Below are 22,307 nucleotides of genomic sequence, written 5' to 3'. Positions count from 1 at the left end.
ATGCGTAGTTTACAGTACTCCACTGGTACAAGCCCCCAAAATTCGAGCCTATCAAATTCGAGCCTGTGCTCGAAGACGGAGATTGATGGACGTGGATGAAAAGAACTCATTCTTCTGCCGAACCTCCCTCGGTTGAGGCACACAGAGGACAGTCTGAGTCCATGGAGGAATAAATAGTTTCGTTTATTACACATAAGTAGCCTACCCAAATACTACATTTTAGTTCACAGATTCTAGAAATCTGTTGTTATTTAGAGCATTACACCGCTCTTAAGTTGAAGCAGACCCAAAAGATACTTCAGGATTCCACATCAGGGAGGTGAATTTGGGAGTAAGAAGTAACAGCTTTAACGAAAGAAGGAATAGTACCGTCAGTTGCAGAACACTGATGGGACAAGAACTCTGCCTTCTCCGCTCTCTCTCTTCTGACTCAATGACTTTTTGACTCTGGGCTAAGAGTCAGCCCGCCTTCTCTCTGCCACTCCCCGCTCTGGCCTGCACGGGAGCGCGCCTGCTCCTGTCACGCTTTACTACTAACCGACGCGCCAGAGGCACGGAATTCCGGGGAGGAAGTTACTGGGATTGGAAAAACAACTCCTAACGTGTCAAAACCCACCCGGAGGAATATAGGATTTTTTGGCGCTCGTTTGTCGCGGAATACAGCATAACTTTTAGGGACTATGGACTAGCGGTGGTCGGTATCGATGGAGGCGGCGAGAAGTTTTCTGTATCTCCGGGTACTGCTACTCGGAGTGTCGGGCGCGTTGAGCAGAGAAGGTGGGTGACTTCCCCGCTGTCCTACGAGGTTAAATAATATAGACATGTCAAGCTTCATGCGATCCAACACGCTGAAATAATACAACGCACAAATGTTTGAAATTGTTTTTGAGTTCAACTTGGCCCAGAGAGTAAGTCTTCGTGTTACGACAATAAAGTAGACCGCATTCCAATATGCTCTCCCTGCCACCCCCTCGCGTAGACAGCAGATCACGGCCGGGGTTTATCATGGACCACTGGGATATTGATTATAATAGAATTAAAAACACAGATCTGTATGAAGAGTCAAATTGGCTGTTTGCAAAACGTTGTGTTGCAACTGCACTTAAAAGATGTTATCACACTAAGAAGAGCTAAATGAGTGTAGAACAGGTAAATGCGCCAAGCCGTTCTGAAACCGGCTCTTCTGCTTTGTGACAACACCAATCAGCGGAGAGGACAGAACGAGGTAAACAAAAACAAATAAACAGATAACAGGCAGCGCATTGTGCTGGTCAAGCACTCATGACGAGGTCAATCATTCACTCCTTGGCCTAAAGAGGATATTGTTCTCTGTCCAGCTCGTGCCACCATGGTGCAGAAGTAACCGAGAGTGATACTGCCTTTCAGGCAGAGCAAAGTACTGAAAGCACAGGTGGGCCGAACCCTACTCTGGAAAGCACAAGCTAATTTTCGATAGACACTATTGAGGTCACTGCAGAACAGATACGGAGCCGGTTTTATTGTGTTTCAGACTTCATACATGACGCTGTGGAACAGGAGGGGAGAGGCCTGTCGCTCTCCCCTCCTGGCTAAATGCATGCACAGATCAATAAAAACATTTATCACAGGTCAATAAAAACACTTACTGACTTTCTCTGAAACCGTGCAGTACGCTATCACACAGAAACACTACATGCAGTACGCTTTCACACAGAAACACTACATGCAGTACGCTTTCACACAGAAACACTTCATGCAGTACGCTATCACACAGAAACACTACATGCAGTACGCTTTCACACAGAAACACTACAAGCAGTACGCTTTCACACAGAAACACTACAAGCAGCACGCTTTCACACAGAAACACTACAAGCAGCACGCTTTCACACAGAAACACTACAAGCAGCACGCTTTCACACAGAAACACTACATGCAGTACGCTTTCACACAGAAACACTACATGCAGTACGCTTTCACACAGAAACACTTCATGCAGTACGCTATCACACAGAAACACTACATGCAGTACGCTTTCACACAGAAACACTACAAGCAGTACGCTTTCACACAGAAACACTACAAGCAGCACGCTTTCACACAGAAACACTACAAGCAGCACGCTTTCACACAGAAACACTACAAGCAGCACGCTTTCACACAGAAACACTACAAGCAGTACGCTTTCACACAGAAACACTACAAGCAGTACGCTTTCACACAGAAACACTACAAGCAGCACGCTTTCACACAGAAACACTACAAGCAGCACGCTTTCACACAGAAACACTACAAGCAGCACGCTTTCACACAGAAACACTACAAGCAGCACGCTTTCACACAGAAACACTACAAGCAGCACGCTTTCACACAGAAACACTACAAGCAGCACGCTTTCACACAGAAACACTACAGTCATCCAGCATTGTAGTCATCCCAGTGTTGTAGTCATCCATCAGGGGTCAGAAGGTGAAGCCGGGGCAGCTGGAGGCGGAGGCTGAGGTGTTGAATATAAACGTGTTGGAGACAGGATCTAGTAGACTGACCATTGTGTTTGGGTTTGGTGAGGAACAGTCCTGATTGTGCTATGTGTTTTGGTTTAAAAGCTTGCACATGTACACACACACACACACACACTTAAACATAATTACTATGAAACAGGTGACATGAGTTCCAGCTAAAGCTTCATTGTTGTCTGAGCAGGTTAGTCTGCTTTGTATGTACAGGTTCTGGGCAACACACACACACCTCGTCACTTCTGTCTCATGCTATGTGATGATGATTTCTACACACACTGGTGGAGAGGTACGCACACACACACTCACACACACACAAACATACCCACTTGTGCATGCACACAGAGACACACGCACAAGTGGGTGCACACACACACACACACCCTGGTTGTGGAACCACGGCTATTCCAAAGGTCAGTGGCTGAGCTTGGATATCAGTGTTGTTCTTATTGTACAAGTGGAACACACACTCTTAAAACGTGGTCTCTACGGCAACCTTCAGTCAGCAGAGGGCTGTGTGTGTGTGCGCATCTATGTGCGTTTGTATGTATGTGTGGGTGGGTGGGTGTTTATATGTGTGTGTGTGTTTATATGTATGTGTGTGTTTATATGTGTGTGTGTCTCACCCCCCAGTGCACACATTGACTGAAACTCAGCAGGAATTGATTAACCTCTCAGGTTCAAGCAGCCATGTGTAACTAGCCTCAACCCTAACCCTAACACTAGCCTCAACCCTAGCCTCAACCCTAACCCTAACACTAGCCTCAACCCTAGCCTCAACACTAGCCTCAACCCTAGCCTCAACACTAGCCTCAACACTAGCCTCAACCCTAGCCTCAACACTAGCCTCAACCCTAGCCTCAACCCTAACCCTAACACTAGCCTCAACCCTAGCCTCAACACTAGCCTCAACCCTAGCCTCAACACTAGCCTCAACCCTATCCTCAACCCTAACCCTAACAATAGCCTCAACCCTAGCCTCAACACTAGCCTCAACCCTATCCTCAACCCTAGCCTCAACACTAGCCTCAACCCTAGCCTCAACCCTAGCCTCAACACTAGCCACAACACTAGCCTCAACCCTATCCTCAACCCTAACCCTAACACTAGCCTCAACCCTAGCCTCAACACTAGCCTCAACCCTAGCCGCAACACTAGCCTCAACACTAGCCTCAACACTAGCCTCAACCCTATCCTCAACACTAGCCTCAACACTAGCCTCAACACTAGCCTCAACCTTAGCCTCAACCATAGCCCTAACACTAACCTAACAGAGAGTTATTATTGTGTGTGCGAGAGTCATTGCAGGTGTGTGTGTGTGTGTGTACATGAGGAAGACCTTCAGCTGTAGATCCTGTTCTTCCAGACAGTTGAGCAACACCAGTTGTTCTTAGAGCAGGAAGCAGGAAGAGACGGCTTGAGACCTGCAGAGGGACGAGTGTTGCTGCGGAGACTTCCGCCTTGTTTTTGTTCTGGCTTTTCCTGGACAACCACAGACACACACAAACACATGCACACGACCACATAGACATCTGCTCTGCCCCTCTCAGTCATTGTGCTGTACACACACACTCACTCACTTGTACACACTCACTGAGACACTGTACTGCACGTACACAGACACAAACACATAATATACAGGCACACATTCGGTGTGTACACACACATACACACCCTGAGCAAACGAGCAGGTTTCCACACGTAGGTGTGTTCTCCTGGAGACGCCAGTGCCACGCGTCATGGTCACATGACCTCACCCAGCCTGTTGACCGCGTCACTCAGATCTGGAGACTCATTACGTCATCTCTGACACCCTGCAGGGAGAGCAAACACAAACACTTTGATTTCATTGAGAGGAAATCAAAATATTTTCTTCAGCGAATCAAACTGAATCTACAGGTTTGATTTTGTGTTGGGATCAGACTGTCTCATGACTCCTGTATGACCACGCTGTGTGGTGGGTGATGCTGAATAGCTGTTTTGTTTCATATTTTTCGCAAACACAGCCTGCCCATCCACGCTACACAGACATGATCCTGTCAGACTGTCCTCCTAGGTGGGTGAAGGCAGCCACAGACCAGCAGAGCAGAGTGAAGGCAGCAACAGACCAGAAGAGCAGAGTGAAGGCAGCCACAGACCAGCAGAGCAGAGTGAAGGCAGCCACAGACCAGCAGGGCAGAGTGAAGGCAGCAACAGACCAGCAGAGCAGATTGAAGGCAGCCACAGACCAGCAGAGCAGAGTGAAGGGGGTGAAAACCTGCTTTGACGTGTCTCACGTCTAAGTTGTGTTTGAATGAAAACGAGGAGGTCTGATCATTTCAACCGACATGAAACACTTTTTTGCTTGATTTTTTTGCTTCCACTCAACGAGCAGTTACTGCCCTTATGCTTGGAGAGGCAGATGGATTCTGAGTCTTGTGTTTTATCTGGTTGTATATTTTACTGTACTGTCGCAGTGACTTTTCTCCTGTTCTCCATTTCTCCTCTCGTCCTCCTCCTATCCTCCTCCTGTCCTCCTGTCCTCCTCCTGTCCTCCTGTTCTCCTCCTGTCCTCCTCCTGTTCTCCTGTCCTCCTGTTCTCCTGTTGTTCTCCTGTCCTCCTGTCCTCCTGTTCTCCTGTTCTCCTGTCCTCCTCCTGTTCTCCTGTCCTCCTGTTCTCCTCCTGTCCTCCTCCTGTTCTCCTGTTCTCCTCCTGTTCTCCTGTCCTCCTCCTGTTCTCCTGTCCTCCTGTTCTCCTCCTGTTCTCCTCCTGTTCTCCTGTTCTCCTCCTGTTCTCCTGTTCTCCTGTCCTCCTCCTGTTCTCCTGTCCTCCTGTTCTCCTGTTCTCCTCCTGTTCTCCTGTCCTCCTGTTCTCCTCCTGTTCTCCTCCTGTTCTCCTGTTCTCCTCCTGTTCTCCTCCTGTTCTCCTCCTGTTCTCCTGTTCTCCTCCTGTTCTCCTGTCCTCCTCCTGTCCTCCTGTCCTCCTGTCCTCCTGTTCTCCTGTTCTCCTGTTCTCCTCCTGTTCGCCTGTTCTCCTGTTCTCCTGTTCTCCTCCTGTTCTCCTGTTCTCCTGTCCTCCTCCTGTTCTCCTGTCCTCCTGTCCTCCTCCTGTCCTCCTCCTGTTCTCCTGTTCTCCTGTTCTCCTCCTGTTCTCCTGTCCTCCTGTTCTCCTGTTCTCCTCCTGTTCTCCTGTCCTCCTGTTCTCCTGTCCTCCTGTTCTCCTGTTCTCCTCCTGTTCTCCTGTCCTCCTGTTCTCCTGTTCTCCTCCTGTTCTCCTGTTCTCCTGTCCTCCTGTTCTCCTGTTCTCCTGTTCTCCTCCTGTTCTCCTGTCCTCCTGTTCTCCTGTTCTCCTCCTGTTCTCCTGTCCTCCGGTTCTCCTGTCCTCCTGTTCTCCTCCTGTTCTCCTGTTCTCCTGTCCTCCTGTTCTCCTCCTGTTCTCCTCCTGTCCTCCTGTCCTCCGGTTCTCCTGTTGTCCTGTTCTCCTCCGGTTCTCCTGTTCTCCTGTCTTCCGGTTCTCCTGTTCTCCTGTCCTACTGTCCTCCGGTTCTCCTGTTCTCCTGTTCTCCTCCTGTTCTCCTGTCCTCCTGTTCTCCTGTCCTCCTCCTGTTCTCCTGTTCTCCTCCTGTTCTCCTGTTCTCCTCCTGTTCTCCTGTTCTCCTCCTGTCCTGTTCTCCTCCTGTTCTCCTCCCGTCCTCCTGTTTTTGTGAGGATAGTCTGGTGAGTGGAAAGTCAAGTTGCTAGGATACAAGTGTACAGAAAGTTGTGAGCCAGCGTTAGTGAGCATTATAGCACACTGCAGTGTTTTTTTGTGTGTGTATTGTTTGGGTGTGTGGTAGGTGTGTGTGTGTGCTTGGATGTGTTCTGGGGTGTGTCGGGGTATGTGTGTGTGTTGTTGTCTGTGTGTTTGGGTGTTACTGTGGGTGTGTGTGAGAGTGTGTTTTGTGGGGCAGTGACACGTGTTTAACAGGGTACTTATCAGCCAGAGAGAGAGAGAGAAAGGAAGGAGGGAGGAAGAAAGGAGAGACAGAGTGGGAGAGGGAGGATGAGAGTGACCATAAAGGAGTTAGGAGAGAATGAGAGATCGGGAGCAGGAGGGAGGGGGAGGGAGGGGGAGGGGGAGAGAGAGTATTTTAGGCCCTGTCGAAAGGCTGACAGACAAGGCCAAAGCTATGTACAATGAACTAAATACACTCTCTAAACACACACTCTCTCTCGCTCTCTCGCTCTCTGTCTCGCTTGCTCGCTAACTAGCTCACTCTACCTCGGGTCAGCATTCTGTTTTTTTTAAATCTGTTTATTCTGCCTAAGATCTTGAATCAAAGTTTGTGTGTGTGTATGAGTGTGTGTGAAAGAGAATGTGTGTGTAACCCTAACCCTGACCATACCATTCCACTTCATAGTATAAGTATAGACAGTAAGAAGCTGTTAGATTGGATATTTGATCCAACATACCAGGTCACATGGGCCGAGCAGACCAATCACAGTCACAGACAGATGTGTGTCCAATAGGAATGTTTACACTCTATAAATCCGATCTTCATTTAATTGTTACTTCTTATAGTGTTTCTGTATCCACTATAGAGCCAGCTACTGGAACACTGTATTGTATCGACAGCTATTGAAGTAGCGCACATACAAATATGTATTTAAGACGAGTCCATGTTGGTGTGCTGAAGCACAAGATGAAGACCACCAGTCTCCTCTGTGTCTGAGAGGGAGCGGAGAGCGATAGCAGAGGAGGGGAGAGAGGGAGGGTGGGTGGGAGGAGAGAGATAGAGGGTGTAGGAGGAGGAGGGGAGAGAGGGAGGGAGATGTGATAGGGGGAGTGGAGGAGGAGGGGAGAGAGGGAGGGAGATGTGATAGGGGGAGTGGAGGAGGAGGGGAGAGAGGGAGGGAGATGTGATAGGGGGAGTGGAGGAGGAGGGGAGAGAGGGAGGGAGATGTGATAGGGGGAGTGGAGGAGGAGGGGAAAGAGGGATGGAGGTAGATGTGATAGGGGGAGTGGAGGAGGAGGGGAGAGAGGGAGGGAGATGTGATAGGGGGAGTGGAGGAGGAGGGGAGAGAGGGAGGGAGATGTGATAGGGGGAGTGGAGGAGGAGGGGAGAGAGGGAGGGAGATGTGATAGGGGGAGTGGAGGAGGAGGGGAGAGAGGGAGGGAGATGTGATAGGGGGAGTGGAGGAGGAGGGGAGAGAGGGAGGGAGATGTAATAGGGGGAGTGGAGGAGGAGGGGAGAGAGGGAGGGAGATGTGATAGGGGGAGGGGAGGAGGAGGGGAGAGAGGGAGGGAGATGTTATAGGGCCAGCTTCATGTCAGGAGGAGGGGAGAGAGGGAGATGTGATAGGGGGAGTGGAGGAGGAGGGGAGAGAGGGAGGGAGATGTGATAGGAGGAGTGGAGGAGGAGGGGAGAGAGGGAGGGAGATGTGATAGGGGGAGTGGGGGAGGAGGGGAAAGAGGGATGGAGGTAGATGTGATAGGGGGAGTGGGACGGTGGTTGGTGATCAGTAGTTTAAGACTTCCAGGAAGAAGCAGTATGTCTTCACAAGACATGAGACTGCGGTCACATACTGTACTGTAACATGCATACCTCTGTATGTGTGCCTGTGTCTTTGTGTGTGTGTGTGTTTGCGTTTCTCCAGTGTGTCTGGGGACTGACATGAAGCTGGCCCTGCCCTCCAGTGAGCAGAACCACTACCAGATCCTGAAGCTGCTCTACTCTGGCTGCCAGGTCGTCCACGGCAACCTGGAGATCACACACCTGCACGGCCAGCCAGACCTATCCTTTTTGCAGGTCAGCTATGTGTGTGTGTGTGGTGTGTGTGTGTTATCTATGTGCATCATCATCTTCACACACTGACGTGGAAGTGGTGTCCACCTTACTGTGTCTCCCCCCCAGGGCATCGTGGAGGTGCAGGGGTATGTGCTGGTGGCTCATGTGTCAGTGGGCATGATCCCCTTGGACAGCCTTCGCATCATCAGGGGCAGCCAGCTGTTCAATAACTCCTACGCCCTCGCCGTGGTGGACAACACAGCCGCAGGGGCGGGGCTTAGGACCCTGCGCCTCCGCAGCCTGACAGGTGAGAGAGGGGGGGCTCTGGGGGAGCAGGGGCGGGGCTTAGGACCCTGCGCCTCCGCAGCCTGACAGGTGAGAGAGGGGGGGCTCTGGGGGAGCATGGGCGGGACTTAGGACCCTGCGCCTCCGCAGCCTGACAGGTTGCGGAGGTGCCAGGACAGCTCAGGGTTAGGGTATGCTTGGTTTGATGAGACTGACGTTTTTCTGTACTGTACTGTTGTGTAGGTTTTAACCTGAACTGTGACTTTATAGAGTTTTTACAAGTATTTTGTCCCCCTCTTCTCCTCCTCCCCCCCTCCTCCCCTCCTCCCCATCCCCCCCCTCCCCTCCTCCTCCCCCCCTCCTCCCCATCTCCCCCCCTCCTCCCCATCTCCCCCCCTCCTCCCCCCCTCCTCCCCTCCTCCCCATCTCCCCCCCTCCTCCCCCCCTCCTCCCCATCTTCCCCCCTCCTCCTCCTTCCCTCCTCCCCATCTCCCCCCCCTCCTCCCCCCCTGTTAGAGATGCTGCTGGGAGGGGTGTATATTTGGGGGAACCCCCAGCTGTGTTTCCCTGATCCCCGGAACATGATGTGGAGAGACACACTGGACAACCAGAACACACATGCTGCAGAGCTCAGACTGCAGGCTCAGGCTCCTGGCTGTGAGGCTCTCACACACACACACACACACCAAAACTCACACGTATATACAGAGTGCTGGGAGGTAACACTGAGTGTGTTCCAGGTCCCAAGTGTTCCTGCAAGAACCGAGGATGCTGGGGAGAGACCCCCCAGGACTGTCAGACCTGTAGGTACACACACACACTCACATTCTAAAACTAATGCTAACCTTAACCCTAAAACTCCCTGGAAAAAGCATTTGAATTTAAGGTCAAGTAGTTTGTCAAGTTTTCACAAGGGTAGTTAAACAAGATGCGTGCCTCTGTCCTCAGGGACCAGTATCGAGTGTGCGTCAGGGTGTCTGAGGTGTAAGGGAGATCATTCCAATGACTGCTGCCATAACCAGTGTGCTGCAGGATGCACCGGGCCCAAGGACTCAGACTGTCTGGTGGGACACACACACTTACACTTACACACTTACACTCACACACACCCTATACAAATATTACAGTACACAAATACTCTTATCTGTTCCTGATCCTGTCTCTCAGTATGACTGGAAAATAAGTACTCCTTCTAATCAGTAAACACACACTCTCACTAAATCACACACACTCACATATATACACACACTCACTAGCTCAGACACTCACGCACACACCATCTGAAGCGTGCGTGTGTGTGTGCAGGCGTGCCGTCACTTCAACAACAGCGGGGTGTGTAAGGACAGCTGCCCCCCCCCCAACACCTACGACAAGGTCACCTTCCAGTCTAAACCCAACCCAGACAAGAAGTTCAGCTTCGGAGCCTCCTGCGTGAAGACATGTCCTCGTAAGATAGCTCTCTCTCTCTGTGTCTGTATCTCTCTCTCTCTCTGTCTGTCTGTATCTCTCTCTCTCTCTCTCTCTCTTTGTCCTTCTCTCTCCTCTCTGCAGCTTAGTGTCTCTCTCTCTCTTTGTCCTTCTCTCTCCTCTCTGCAGCTTAGTGTCTGTCTCTCTCTTTGTCCTTCTCTCTCCTCTCTGCAGCTTAGTGTCTCTCTCTCTTTGTCCTCTCTCCTCTCTGCAGCTTAGTGTCTGTCTCTCTCTTTGTCCTCTCTCCTCTCTGCAGCTTAGTGTCTCTCTCTCTCCCCCTCCCCAGATAACTATCTAGCCATGGAGGAAGCCTGCACCATGGTTTGTCCCAAAGCCAACCAGGAAGTGATCACTATGCAGCCGGATGGACAGGAAGTGCAGAATTGTGAAAAGTGTGAAGGGGAGTGTCCCAAAGGTGGGTTAGTGTGTGTGTGTGTGTGTGTGTGTGTGTGTGTGTGTGTGTGTGTGTGTGTGTGTGTGTGTGTGTGTGTGTCTGTGTGTGTGTGTGTGTGTCTGTGTGTGTGTCTGTGTGTGTGTGTGTGTGTGTGTGTGTGTGTGTGTGTGTCTGTCTGTGTGTGTGTCTGTCTGTGTGTGTGTCTGTCTGTGTGTGTCTGTCTGTGTGTGTCTGTGTGTGTCTGTCTGTGTGTGTGTGTCTGTGTGTGTCTGTCTGTGTGTGTGTCTGTCTGTGTGTGTGTGTCTGTGTGTGTCTGTCTGTGTGTGTGTGTCTGTGTGTGTCTGTCTGTGTGTGTGTCTGTCTGTGTGTGTCTGTCTGTGTGTGTGTCTGTGTGTGTCTGTGTCTGTCTGTGTGTGTGTGTCTGTGTGTGTCTGTCTGTGTGTGTCTGTCTGTGTGTGTGTCTGTCTGTGTGTGTGTCTGTGTGTGTGTCTGTCTGTGTGTGTGTGTCTGTGTGTGTCTGTGTGTGTCTGTCTGTGTGTGTCTGTCTGTGTGTGTGTCTGTGTGTGTGTCTGTCTGTGTGTGTCTGTGTGTGTGTCTGTGTGTGTGTGTGTCTGTGTGTGTGTCTGTGTGTGTGTCTGTCTGTGTGTGTCTGTCTGTGTGTGTCTGTGTGTGTGTCTGTGTGTGTGTGTGTCTGTCTGTGTGTGTGTGTCTGTGTGTGTCTGTCTGTGTGTGTCTGTCTGTGTGTGTCTGTCTGTGTGTGTCTGTCTGTGTGTGTCTGTCTGTGTGTGTCTGTCTGTGTGTGTGTGTCTGTGTGTGTCTGTGTGTGTGTGTCTGTCTGTCTGTGTGTGTCTGTCTGTGTGTGTGTCTGTGTGTGTCTGTCTGTGTGTGTCTGTCTGTGTGTGTCTGTCTGTGTGTGTGTCTGTGTGTGTCTGTCTGTGTGTGTGTCTGTGTGTGTGTGTGTGTCTGTGTGTGTCTGTCTGTGTGTGTGTGTGTGTGTCTGTGTGTGTCTGTCTGTGTGTGTCTGTCTGTGTGTGTCTGTCTGTGTGTGTCTGTCTGTCTGTGTGTGTCTGTCTGTGTGTGTGTCTGTCTGTGTCTGTCTGTGTGTGTGTCTGTCTGTGTGTGTCTGTCTGTGTGTGTCTGTCTGTGTGTGTGTCTGTCTGTGTGTGTCTGTCTGTGTGTCTGTCTGTGTGTGTGTATTTGAGTGTCTGTGTGTGTGTTCATTTGTTAACGTGTGTGTGTGTGTGTTCCAGTGTGCTATGGGCTGGGCATGGGGGGGCTTCAGGGCGTTACCATGGTGACCTCTGCCATCATAGACCAGTTTTCCGGATGTGACAAGATCTTCGGCAGTCTGGCCTTCCTGAAGCAGAGCTTCACTGAGTAAGAAACCCTCACCCTGAGAAATGTGTGCGTGTAACAGTGTGTGTGTAAGCAGTGTGTGTGTAAGCAGTGTGTGTAACAGTGTGTGTGTGTGTGTTGCAGTGACCCCGTGACCAACACGTCAGGCCTGACTCTCAGACAGCTAGACGTGTTCAACAAACTGGAGGAAATCACAGGTAATCATCCTCTCTCCTCCTCCCTCATCCCTCTCTCCTCCTCCCTCTCTACTCCTCCCTCATCCCTCTCTCCCCCTCATCCCTCTGTCTCCACCTCTCCTCCTCCCTCATCCCTCTCTCCTCCCTCTCTACTCCTCCCTCATCCCTCTCTCCTCCTCCCTCTCTACTCCTCCCTCATCCCTCTCTCCCCCTCATCCCTCTCTCCTCCCTCTCTCCTCCTCTCTCATCATCCTCTCTATCTCTACCTCCCTCTCCCTCTGGAGGAAATCACAGGTCCTCATCCTCTCTCTCTCGCTCTTTCACTCTCTCTGTTCACCTTTTACACGTTTATATAGTATGTGTGTGTTAATGTGTGTGTGTTACCCAGGTTACCTGTACATCGATGAGTGGCCTGCCAACTGGACAGACCTGAGTGTGTTTGAAAACCTGAGAGTAATCAGGGGAAGAATGCTCTATAAGTAAGTCTGTCTGTCTGTCTGTCTGTCTGTCTGTCTGCCTGTCTGCATGCCTGTCTGCCTGTCTGTCTGCCTGCCTGCCTGTCTGTCTGTCTGTCTGCCTGTCTGCTGTACCAGTATTCATGTTTTGTAAGTCTTCCCATGCAGGTGTGTCTCTGTTATCGGGTGAATCTGTGTAATCAGTAACTCTGACGTTATAGAAGCTAATGATTACCCAGCAGAGGAACTAGCTGCAGGGTCCAGCTGTGTGTTTGTCTAAGAATATTCCGGTAATTTACAACAGACAAAGACATAACAGCGTCTGCTCACACTCACACCAGCACCTCCAGCACAATCCCTGCATCAAGCACACACACACAGACACACACACACAGACAGACACACACACACACACACACACACACACACACACATCAGTTGACCTGAACAGCCAAGACCTACTTACCTCCCTCCCTCCCTCCAGGGGGGTGTTCTCCCTGGGCATACAGCACCTTCAGATCCGCTCCCTGGGCCTGCGCTCGCTGCGTAGCGTGAGTGGAGGTCTGGTGCTGCTCAACGACAACCCCCAGCTCTGCTACACCACCTCCCTGCCCTTGGGGCAGCTGCTGCACCCCACACAGGGCCCCCACAGCATCGTCAGCGGCAACCAGGACCCCCAGCTCTGTGGTGAGGAGGAGGGTCAGGGGTGTGTGTGTGTGTGTGTGAGTTAGTGAGTGTGTGTTTGACCAGTGCCTGTGTGTGTGTCCTCAGAGGAGCAGGGCCGTGTGTGTGACCCCCTGTGTTCGGGGGGGTGCTGGGGCCCCGGGCCCCGACAGTGCGTCTCCTGCTCGGCCTCCCAGCGAGGAGCGGACTGTGTGGAGGAGTGTCACCTCTACCAAGGGTGAGACAGCCTGCCTGTCTGTCTGCCTGTCTGTGCGTTAGTCTTGTTTGTTTGGATGTTATGTTAAATCAATGTGAAAGTGAAAGGCTGTGAGTAATGTTGATGAGGCATGAAAGTGTTGCTCTCCAGATCCACACTCCCGAACCACTCCAGTCTGGTGAAAGGTTTTGTTATCATGAGGCATGATAGGTATTTTTACTTTGTGTGTACGTGTATCCGTGTGTGTGTTTACATGTGTGGGTGTGTGTTTACATGTGTGTGTTCAGCTCTGTGCGGGAGTACCAGGACGGCTCTCTCTGCGGCGTCTGTCACTCAGAATGTCGACCAATCAATGGCTCCGCTTCCTGCCATGGCCCGGTAAGACCTCTCCCAGTGTGTGTCTGCATATGTGTGTTCAGCTCTTGTTTTCATGGTTTATGAGTACTTCTAACCCTCCCCCCCCCTCCCTCCCCAGGGGCCCCACCAGTGTGCGGAGTGTCTGCACCTGCAAGACGGGGGAGTGTGTGTGTCGCGCTGCCCCAGCGGGGTGAAGGAGGAGCAGGGCACCGTCTGGAAGTACAGCAACGCCAGCGGGCACTGTCTGTCCTGCAACACCAACTGCACGCTCTCGTGAGGAGGACCGCCCTCACACACACACACCACACACACAGGCAAACAACCACACACTGGCACACACACCACACACACACACACAAGCACACAGACATGCAAACGTACACATGCAAACACACAGACAGAAACACAAGCAGTCACAGACTTATGCAAACACAAGCACACACACAGATACACACACACACATACCATATTGTCCACACCCCTGGGTGTGAGAGCAGAGCTTCATGCTAACTGGCCTGTCGTCGTGTCTCCCAGGTGCACGGAGATGGACGAGAGAGGCTGTCCAGTTCACTCCCAGACAGGGTGAGATATGTCTGAAGCTTCAGCTCAGCAGGAACACACATCTTCACTGGGGCTTTAGTTGGGTGTGCTTTGCCTTCGGCAAGGGCACAACGTTTGTTCTCTCATATATTATTATTATTTGTATTCTTTTCCCACCCCTAACGATCTGTCAATATTTGGACTACATAGACAACGTTGATGTCAAAAGTTTCGTCTTGCTAGCGATTGAGTTGCTTGTATTTTTATTTACGTTCCGTTGCATGGTTTAAGTTGAAATTACGTTTTTGTAGCAAAAAGTGCCTTTGTCAACAAAAGGTACTAGCCTACGTCATAACGTCAGCACACGTTAGCAACAACGCATGGATACAACGTGCATAGATGTGCTGTTGCACAGCAAGTATCGAATCGTGCCGTGGTGTGCTAGCAGCACATGTAGGTTACATTTAAGCAAATCAAAACTTGCATGTACAGTAAGTAATGTCACATTAAATAATGTATTTAAACTCAAGCTTGTGTGGTGCGTCGCTGTCTTCAATGCCACAGCCTAAACTTGATGTCAAAAGAAACGTTTTTCATTTCCGGCGCAGTCAAACAATCCCCTTAAGTTTGGCTAGCAACAGCAGCTAGGCTAGCTTGCTCGTAGCACAATTTACTGAGGTCAGCTTCTCCACCGTGCAGGGCTCTAGTCTGAGATCAAATGGTCGTGATGCCATCCAGCTAATAGTAATACTGCCGGTGAGAACGTTGTTACTTAGAAAGGCTTGTTTCAAGGGGGTTCAGCTTGTTTCAAAGGTGGTTCTTAATGAATGAATGCAATATGAGTGGGCTAAATGCTTGAAAATATCACTACTGTAGAAGGGAAAAACTTGAGGTGACGTTTTAGTCATATAGGTTAGGTTCATTCTACATTTACAGTACATTTAGTCATTTTAACAGACGCCCGTATCCAGAGCGACTTACAGTAAGTACAGGGACATGCTACACTTCACTTTTTGTATTTTGAATTGTACATGAGCAGCAACAAATGTAGGCTATGCTTTTAAATCTATGCGATTTTCATAAATAATAAGTAGGCATTTTTATATAAAATATACAGAAATGTCAGTTGTAAAAATAGCAGTTAATAAACGGACCCATCTGCAAGCAAGCACACCCTACAATTTCCCCAGAAATTGAACCCTCTCTAGTTCACCTTTACTGCCCCCCTTAGGGGCAATTTGTTCTGCAGCATGGAAGTTAACCACCACATACAGACCAGGCACACAGATGAAATACAGACTTCAAAGAAGTAAAGCTCAGATGGATGTGTGGTTGTCTCTCTGCAGACCAGGGACGTCCATCGCGGCGGCGGTGGGCGGAGTCATTCTGTTCCTGATCCTATTGGCTCTGCTGGTGTTCTACCTGCGCAGGCAGAAGAAGCTGCGCAGGAAGGAGACTATGAGGAGGATCCTGCAGGAGCACGAGGTCAGGGGAAATGTAGTTCTGTATCCTTTCAGATCAGTTGGTTGTAGTTCACATAGTGAGAGGTCGCCTGCTATGGTAACTTTCCTCCTGATTCACCCTCAGGAAGTAACAGGGTTGAGTTCAACTAAAATGGATATGTCTTTTTTTTTTTTTTTTTATAAATAAAAATGAAGGCAATGTGGATTCTTTCAGTAAGCATCATGGGAATTATAGTTCTGACAGAGGGGCCCTCAGAATCAGAATCAGAATTCGGTTTATTCGCCATGTATGTTATACAAACACAGAATTTATTGTGGCAGGGAGGTGCAAAACGATAAACATATATGAATCTTAAATTACTGGTGTGTGTGTGTGTGTGTGCAGCTGGTGGAGCCTCTAACTCCCAGCGGTGCAGTGCCCAACCAGGCCCAGATGAGGATCCTGAAGGAGACCGAGCTGAAGAAGCTGAGAGTGCTCGGGTCCGGAGCCTTCGGCACCGTCTACAAGGTCTGCTGCTAATGCTAGTGATGCTAGTGGTGCTAGTGATGCTAGTGCTGCTAGTGGTGCTAGTGCTGCTAGTGGTGCTAGTGATGCTAGTGATGCTAATGATGCTAGTGATGCTAGTGCTGCTAGTGGTGCTAGTGGTGCTAGTGATGCTAGTGCTGCTAGCGGTGCTAGTGGTGCTAGTGATGCTAATGATGCTAGTGCTGCCAGTGCTGCTAGTGATGCTAGTGCTGGTAGTGGTGCTAGTGATGCTAGTGCTGCTAGTGCTGCTAGTGCTGCTAGTGGTGCTAGTGCTGCTAGTGATGCTAGTGATGCTAGTGGTGCTAGTGATGCTAATGCTGCTAGTGATGCTAGTGGTGCTAGTGATGCTAATGATGCTAGTGATGCTAGTGCTGACCCCGAGCGTTGCTGTGGTTACAGGGGGTGTGGGCTCCTGATGGGGAGAGTGTAAAGATCCCGGTGGCCATCAAGGTTTTGCGTGAGAACACTTCTCCTAAAGCCAACAAGGAGATCCTGGATGTGAGTATGTGTGTGTGTGTGTGTGTGAGAGAGAGCAAGTACACTCCTCCTAAGAGATCCTGGATGTGACATCCGGTCCCCAGATGTCAGGGTCAGGGGTCAGGGTTAGGCAGGTCACGTTCCAGACAGCAGACAGAAGGATGATGTCAACCTTTTTTTTTTGTCTCGTACACACTGCATCACACACACACTGCCTCACACACACTGCCTCACACACACACACACACTGCCTCAAACGCACACACACACCTCAACACCCCCCACACACACACTCACAGGAGGCGTATGTGATGGCGGGCGTGGCCAGCCCGTACGTGTGTCGTCTGCTGGGGATCTGCTTGACCTCCACGGTGCAGCTGGTCACCCAGCTGATGCCCTACGGCTGCCTGCTGGACTACGTCAGGGAGAACCAGGAGCGCATCGGCTCCCAGTGCCTCCTCAACTGGTGCGTCCAGATCGCCAAGGTGAGACTGGGAGAGAGGCCATCTGGACACACTGCTGCTGCTGCTCGCGAAGCCCTTTTAGTACATCAACTGTCTGTGTATGTGTGTGTATGTCTGTGTGTGTATGTCTGTCTGTGTGTGTGTGTGTGTGTGTGTGTGTGTGTGTGTGTAGGGGATGAGCTACTTAGAGGACGTCCGTCTGGTGCATCGTGACCTGGCAGCGCGGAACGTCCTGGTGAAGAACCAGAACCACGTGAAGATCACAGACTTCGGTCTGGCCCGCCTGCTGGACGTAGACGAGACCGAGTACCACGCCGACGGGGGCAAAGTACGACCCCTCATCCTCCCCTGTGTGTGTGTCCTCATCCTCCCCTGTGTGTGTGTCCTCATCCTCCCCTGTGTGTGTGTGTCCTCATCCTCCCCTGTGTGTGTGTGTCCTCATCCTCCCCTGTGTGTGTGTGTCCTCATCCTCCCCTGTGTGTGTGTGTCCTCATCCTCCCCTGTGTGTGTGTGTCCTCATCCTCCCCTGTGTGTGTGTGTCCTCATCCTCCCCTGTGTGTGTGTGTCCTCATCCTCCCCTGTGTGCGTGTGTCCTCATCCTCCCCTGTGTGTGTGTGTGTGTGTGTCCTCATCCTCCCCTGTGTGTGTGTGTGTGTGTGTCCTCATCCTCCCCTGTGTGTGTGTGTGTGTGTCCTCATCCTCCCCTGTGTGTGTGTGTGTCCTCATCCTCCCCTGTGTGTGTGTGTGCGTGCGTGTGTGTGGCAGGTACGACACCTCATCCTCCCCTGTGTGTGGCAGAGAGACATGCCTGATGTGGGACTGTGTGATGTGGGACTGTGTGTGATGTGGGACTGTGTGATGTGGGACTGTGTGTGATGTGGGACTGTGTGATGTGGGACTGTGTGTGATGTGGGACTGTGTGTGATGTGGGACTGTGTGATGTGGGACTGTGTGATGTGGGACTGTGTGTGATGTGGGACTGTGTGATGTGGGACTGTGTGTGATGTGGGACTGTGTGATGTGGGACTGTGTGATGTGGGACTGTGTGATGTGGGACTGTGTGTGATGTGGGACTGTGTGATGTGGGACTGTGTGATGTGGGACTGTGTGATGTGGGACTGTGTGTGATGTGGGACTGTGTGATGTGGGACTGTGTGATGTGGGACTGTGTGATGTGGGACTGTGTGATGTGGGACTGTGTGATGTGGGACTGTGTGTGATGTGGGACTGTGTGATGTGGGACTGTGTGATGTGGGACTGTGTGTGATGTGGGACTGTGTGATGTGGGACTGTGTGTGATGTGGGACTGTGTGATGTGGGACTGTGTGATGTGGGACTGTGTGTGATGTGGGACTGTGTGATGTGGGACTGTGTGATGTGGGACTGTGTGTGATGTGGGACTGTGTGATGTGGGACTGTGTGTGATGTGGGACTGTGTGATGTGGGACTGTGTGTGATGTGGGACTGTGTGTGATGTGGGACTGTGTGATGTGGGACTGTGTGTGATGTGGGACTGTGTGATGTGGGGCTGTGTGTGATGTGGGACTGTGTGTGATGTGGGACTGTGTGATGTGGGACTGTGTGATGTGGGACTGTGTGATGTGGGACTGTGTGTGATGTGGGACTGTGTGATGTGGGACTGTGTGATGTGGGACTGTGTGATGTGGGACTGTGTGATGTGTAAGTGTGCAGGGAGTGTAAACTGTTGTCTCTGTCCTCTCAGGTCCCCATCAAGTGGATGGCACTGGAGTCCATCCTCCACAGGAAGTTCACCCACCAGAGTGACGTGTGGAGCTACGGTTGGTAGCAATGCTCACCTGAGTAACTAGGTCTGCCAGTCTCTGACTGTGTGTACCTATGTTTAAGACTGTTTAAGGGTGTGTAAGATGAGTGTATAGGAGTGTGTAAGAGTGTGTACGAGTGTGTAGGTGTGTGTACGAGTGTGTAGGTGTGTGTAGGGGTGTGTGTATGGGTGTGTACGGGTGTGTGACGGTGTCCACCTGCGTCCACCTGTGTCTCCAGGGGTGACGGTGTGGGAGCTGATGACGTTCGGGGCGAAGCCGTATGACCAGATCCCGGCGCGGGACATCCCCGAGCTTCTGGAGGGAGGAGACCGCCTGCCACAGCCGCTCGTCTGCACCATCGACGTCTACATGATCATGGTCAAGTGTGAGTACTTCACTGCTGCTGGAGGACAACTGGATGGCTGTGATGGTTACGTGTTGTCATGGTTACATGTTGTGATCCGGCAGGCTGGATGATTGAGCCAGACAGCAGACCGAGGTTCAGGGTTCTGGTGTCAGAGTTCAGCGCCATGGCCCGTGACCCCTCCCGCTACGTGGTCATCCAGGTGTGTGTGTGTGTCTCTGTGTGTGTCTCTGTGTGTGTGTGACAAACCTGGGTAGATATAAGAAAGTTCTAAGAATGTTCCCTCCTTCATTCCCTCCCCCTCTCTCCCTCATCCCTCCCTCCCCCTCCAGAACGACGAGCAGATGAGCCTGTCGTCCCCGGTGGAGAGCCAGTTCTTCCGGATGCTTCTGGAGGAGGAGGGTCCTCACATGAGGGATCTCCTGGACGCTGAGGAGTACCTGGTGCCGCAGCCCAACTTCTTCAGAGCGCAGGGAGACGCGCCCTCCAGACACCCCTCTCACAGGGTTTGTCTCCTCTGTCTCCTCTGTCCTCGCTCTCTCCTCTCAGGTCAACAACCAGCCTTTCTTACCCCCGCAGACTGAATGAAGTGTAACATTCTAGTGTGCTTGCTATTCCCAGAGCGCAGACCAGAGCCTGGAAGGAGAGGGGCCCCTGGCCACTGGCCCTAAGGGCATGTACTCCTCCCTGGAGACCCTGGGGCGCAGCCAGTACCCCACCCTGCCCCTGGGGGGCAGCAGCGGCCCCTGGACGCCCCCGTACCCTTCGCTGGCCCGGAGCCCGTCAGCGGGGGGGCACTCAGACTCAGTGTTTCTGGACGGGAGCTGTGAGGATGTCCCGGAGCGCTACTGTAAGGACCCCACGTTCCCCGGCGGCGAGGAGGGGGGCGTGGAGACGGATGGCCCTGCCCACCGCCTGCAGCATCACAACCACACGCTGCCCCGCGGGAGCCAGCGAGCTGGTCACCATGGCAACGCCGCGCCAGGTGAGAAAGCCAGTCACACACACGTCTAGGTACTCTCTCACACACACACCTAGGTACACACATACAACCTCCAACAAACTCTCCTGCCTCCTTGCCCGTCCCGCCCCCTCCCCCCCCCCAACAGAGTACGTAAACCAGCAGGTGCAGCCCCCTCGGCCGGCCCTCCCGGACCGCCCCAGCACCCTGCCCCGCAGGCCCCAGGACAGGAGGAGGCCCAGCGGCCTGAAGAACCCAGAGTACGGCCTGGCCCCCGGACACAGTGGGGAGCACCCAGAGTACCTGGTCCCTCTCCCCACCTCCCCGGCCTTCGACAACCGCTACTACCTGGACCTGCCAGCCACGGCCTGGGCTGGGGGGGCGGGGGGGGCAGCCAGACACATCAACGGGTTTGTGACGCCCACGGCTGAAAACCCGGAGTACCTGGGCCTGGCGGACACCTGGGGGGGCCACACCTGAGTGAGAGGGGGTCTCAAAGGTGTGGCGGAGAGGGGGAGGGAGGTTGGCCACAGCTGGTGGGATGGGCGGAGTAAGGGATGTGAGAGAGTGTGTGTATGTATGTGTGTTTGTCTTAGTGAGACAGGATGTGTAAGTGTGTGTGTCAGAGCCAGTTAATGAGGGGTATGGCCTCATCGTGGCCTTGGTGGGACAAAATATGTTTACACAGCCTCTGAAACAACACTAGGTACAAATGTACTAGTTGAAAAGTTCTCAAATCCACACGGTACTAACAAGCCTGGCTGGATCTGCAGGAGAACTCAAGTAACACTGGACTGAGCAGATGAGTACAGAAATCCATCTTTTCAGTGACTTTTTTCTTCTGCAAGTTATCATTAATGCTTCTGGTGGGAAAATATTTTTTTATGGACTTTCATCAATCTCCTTGTATCATCCCGTCTAATCCCGTCGTCCTTAAAAAATTTACGACGCACCAATGGAACACTACCAACGGAACAGTACCAACGGAACAGTACCAACGGAACACGTACCAACGGAACACGTACGAGTCGTGTGGCTTCTCAGTGAGAGAGAACTCCCCGAATAGCAGAGACACGTTTAGTATTCTGGCCAGTGACTCTCACACTCTCCTCAAGACATTCAGGACAATCAAAGCCATGTTGTTGTGTCATGGCTGCCTGTCCGGCCAACACCAGGACGCTCTGGGAGACGGGCGTGTGTAGAAGACAGTCTCTGCTGTGGAGGCAGACAGCCGTACCCTCCCCTAACCCACACAGGCTGAACATGGGGCGATGGACGGACAGAATACTAATCAGTTTGCTTTGACAATGTTGTAAAACCTTTCTCAACCTGGTACTGTCAGAAAAAAAAAGCTGTTGAAAAAAAACTCTAAATGACAACGTTTCTATGTAGGTTTTTTGAGAAGGTTATTTGCATTTTGATCTCAGATGTATACAATGCCGTATGTATTCCCTGTCTTTCTATTCCTGTGTGGGTGTGACAGAGGGTCCAGTGTTGGCCCTCTGCTAAAGTCTGAGGCACTTCTCCTTGGTGTTAACATGCATCAACACCATACACCACAGAGGCTAGCCTGTTCTTTATTACTGCAGTTGTATGTATGTGTGTGTACATATATATGTATTCATTTTTATGTTTTTGCCCCCAAAAATTGGAAAACACTTGTTGTAATCCTCCAAGATGTGTAGAAACACTGGATGTGATCTGAACACTGTGAGGGAGTAGGTGGATCCCTCCCTCCCCCCCTCCCTCCCTCCCTCCCTCCCTCCCTCCCTCCCTCCCTCCTCCCTCCCTCCCCCCTTCCTCCCTCCCTCCCTCCCTCCCTCCCACTCCTCCTCCTCTACCCACCTCCTCTCCCCCTGCTCGTGATAATCGATGCATGGTTCAGATTTCTCAGGGGAAGACCCCAGTGAAGTCCTTGTTAATAATCAGCAGCATTTTGTTTTGCAAGCAGCATGTTCCATGCTGTGGCTGTAGGGCTGGGTGTGTGGGGGGATGGGGGGCCTGGGGTGGCTGGAGGGGGGGGTCTGCCAACCAAGTAAAAGGCTTCATTGTTGTGGTCCTGGAGAGAAGTGGGAAGATCCACAGCTGCCCAACCAACAGTCCTGTGGTGGCAGGG

At 51.7% G+C, this 22,307-nt stretch overlaps 1 protein-coding gene across 1 annotated transcript; it reads left to right on the top strand.

Moving 5' to 3' along the window:
* Window positions 1-489: 489 nt before the first annotated feature.
* erbb2 (erb-b2 receptor tyrosine kinase 2) lies at window positions 490-21,750 on the top strand. Its single transcript, XM_062474383.1, has 27 exons — window positions 490-777; window positions 8,112-8,263; window positions 8,369-8,549; window positions 9,044-9,184; window positions 9,268-9,330; window positions 9,476-9,591; window positions 9,833-9,974; window positions 10,281-10,409; window positions 11,639-11,765; window positions 11,868-11,941; window positions 12,309-12,399; window positions 12,860-13,062; window positions 13,147-13,276; window positions 13,543-13,633; window positions 13,731-13,885; window positions 14,147-14,194; window positions 15,499-15,637; window positions 16,001-16,123; window positions 16,541-16,639; window positions 16,918-17,103; window positions 17,255-17,410; window positions 18,806-18,881; window positions 19,105-19,251; window positions 19,335-19,432; window positions 19,563-19,736; window positions 19,852-20,215; window positions 20,340-21,750. Exons 1-27 carry the CDS (start codon window positions 705-707, stop codon window positions 20,669-20,671), a joined length of 3,810 nt encoding a protein of 1,269 aa, XP_062330367.1. The 5' UTR covers window positions 490-704; the 3' UTR covers window positions 20,672-21,750.
* The last annotated feature ends 557 nt before the right edge of the window (window positions 21,751-22,307 follow it).

This window comes from Osmerus eperlanus, chromosome 12 (assembly GCF_963692335.1).
Source record: "Osmerus eperlanus chromosome 12, fOsmEpe2.1, whole genome shotgun sequence".
NCBI lineage: Eukaryota > Metazoa > Chordata > Actinopteri > Osmeriformes > Osmeridae > Osmerus > Osmerus eperlanus.
Note: the sequence above shows the minus strand (reverse complement) of the source record. Positions and strands in the feature narration are given on the sequence as shown.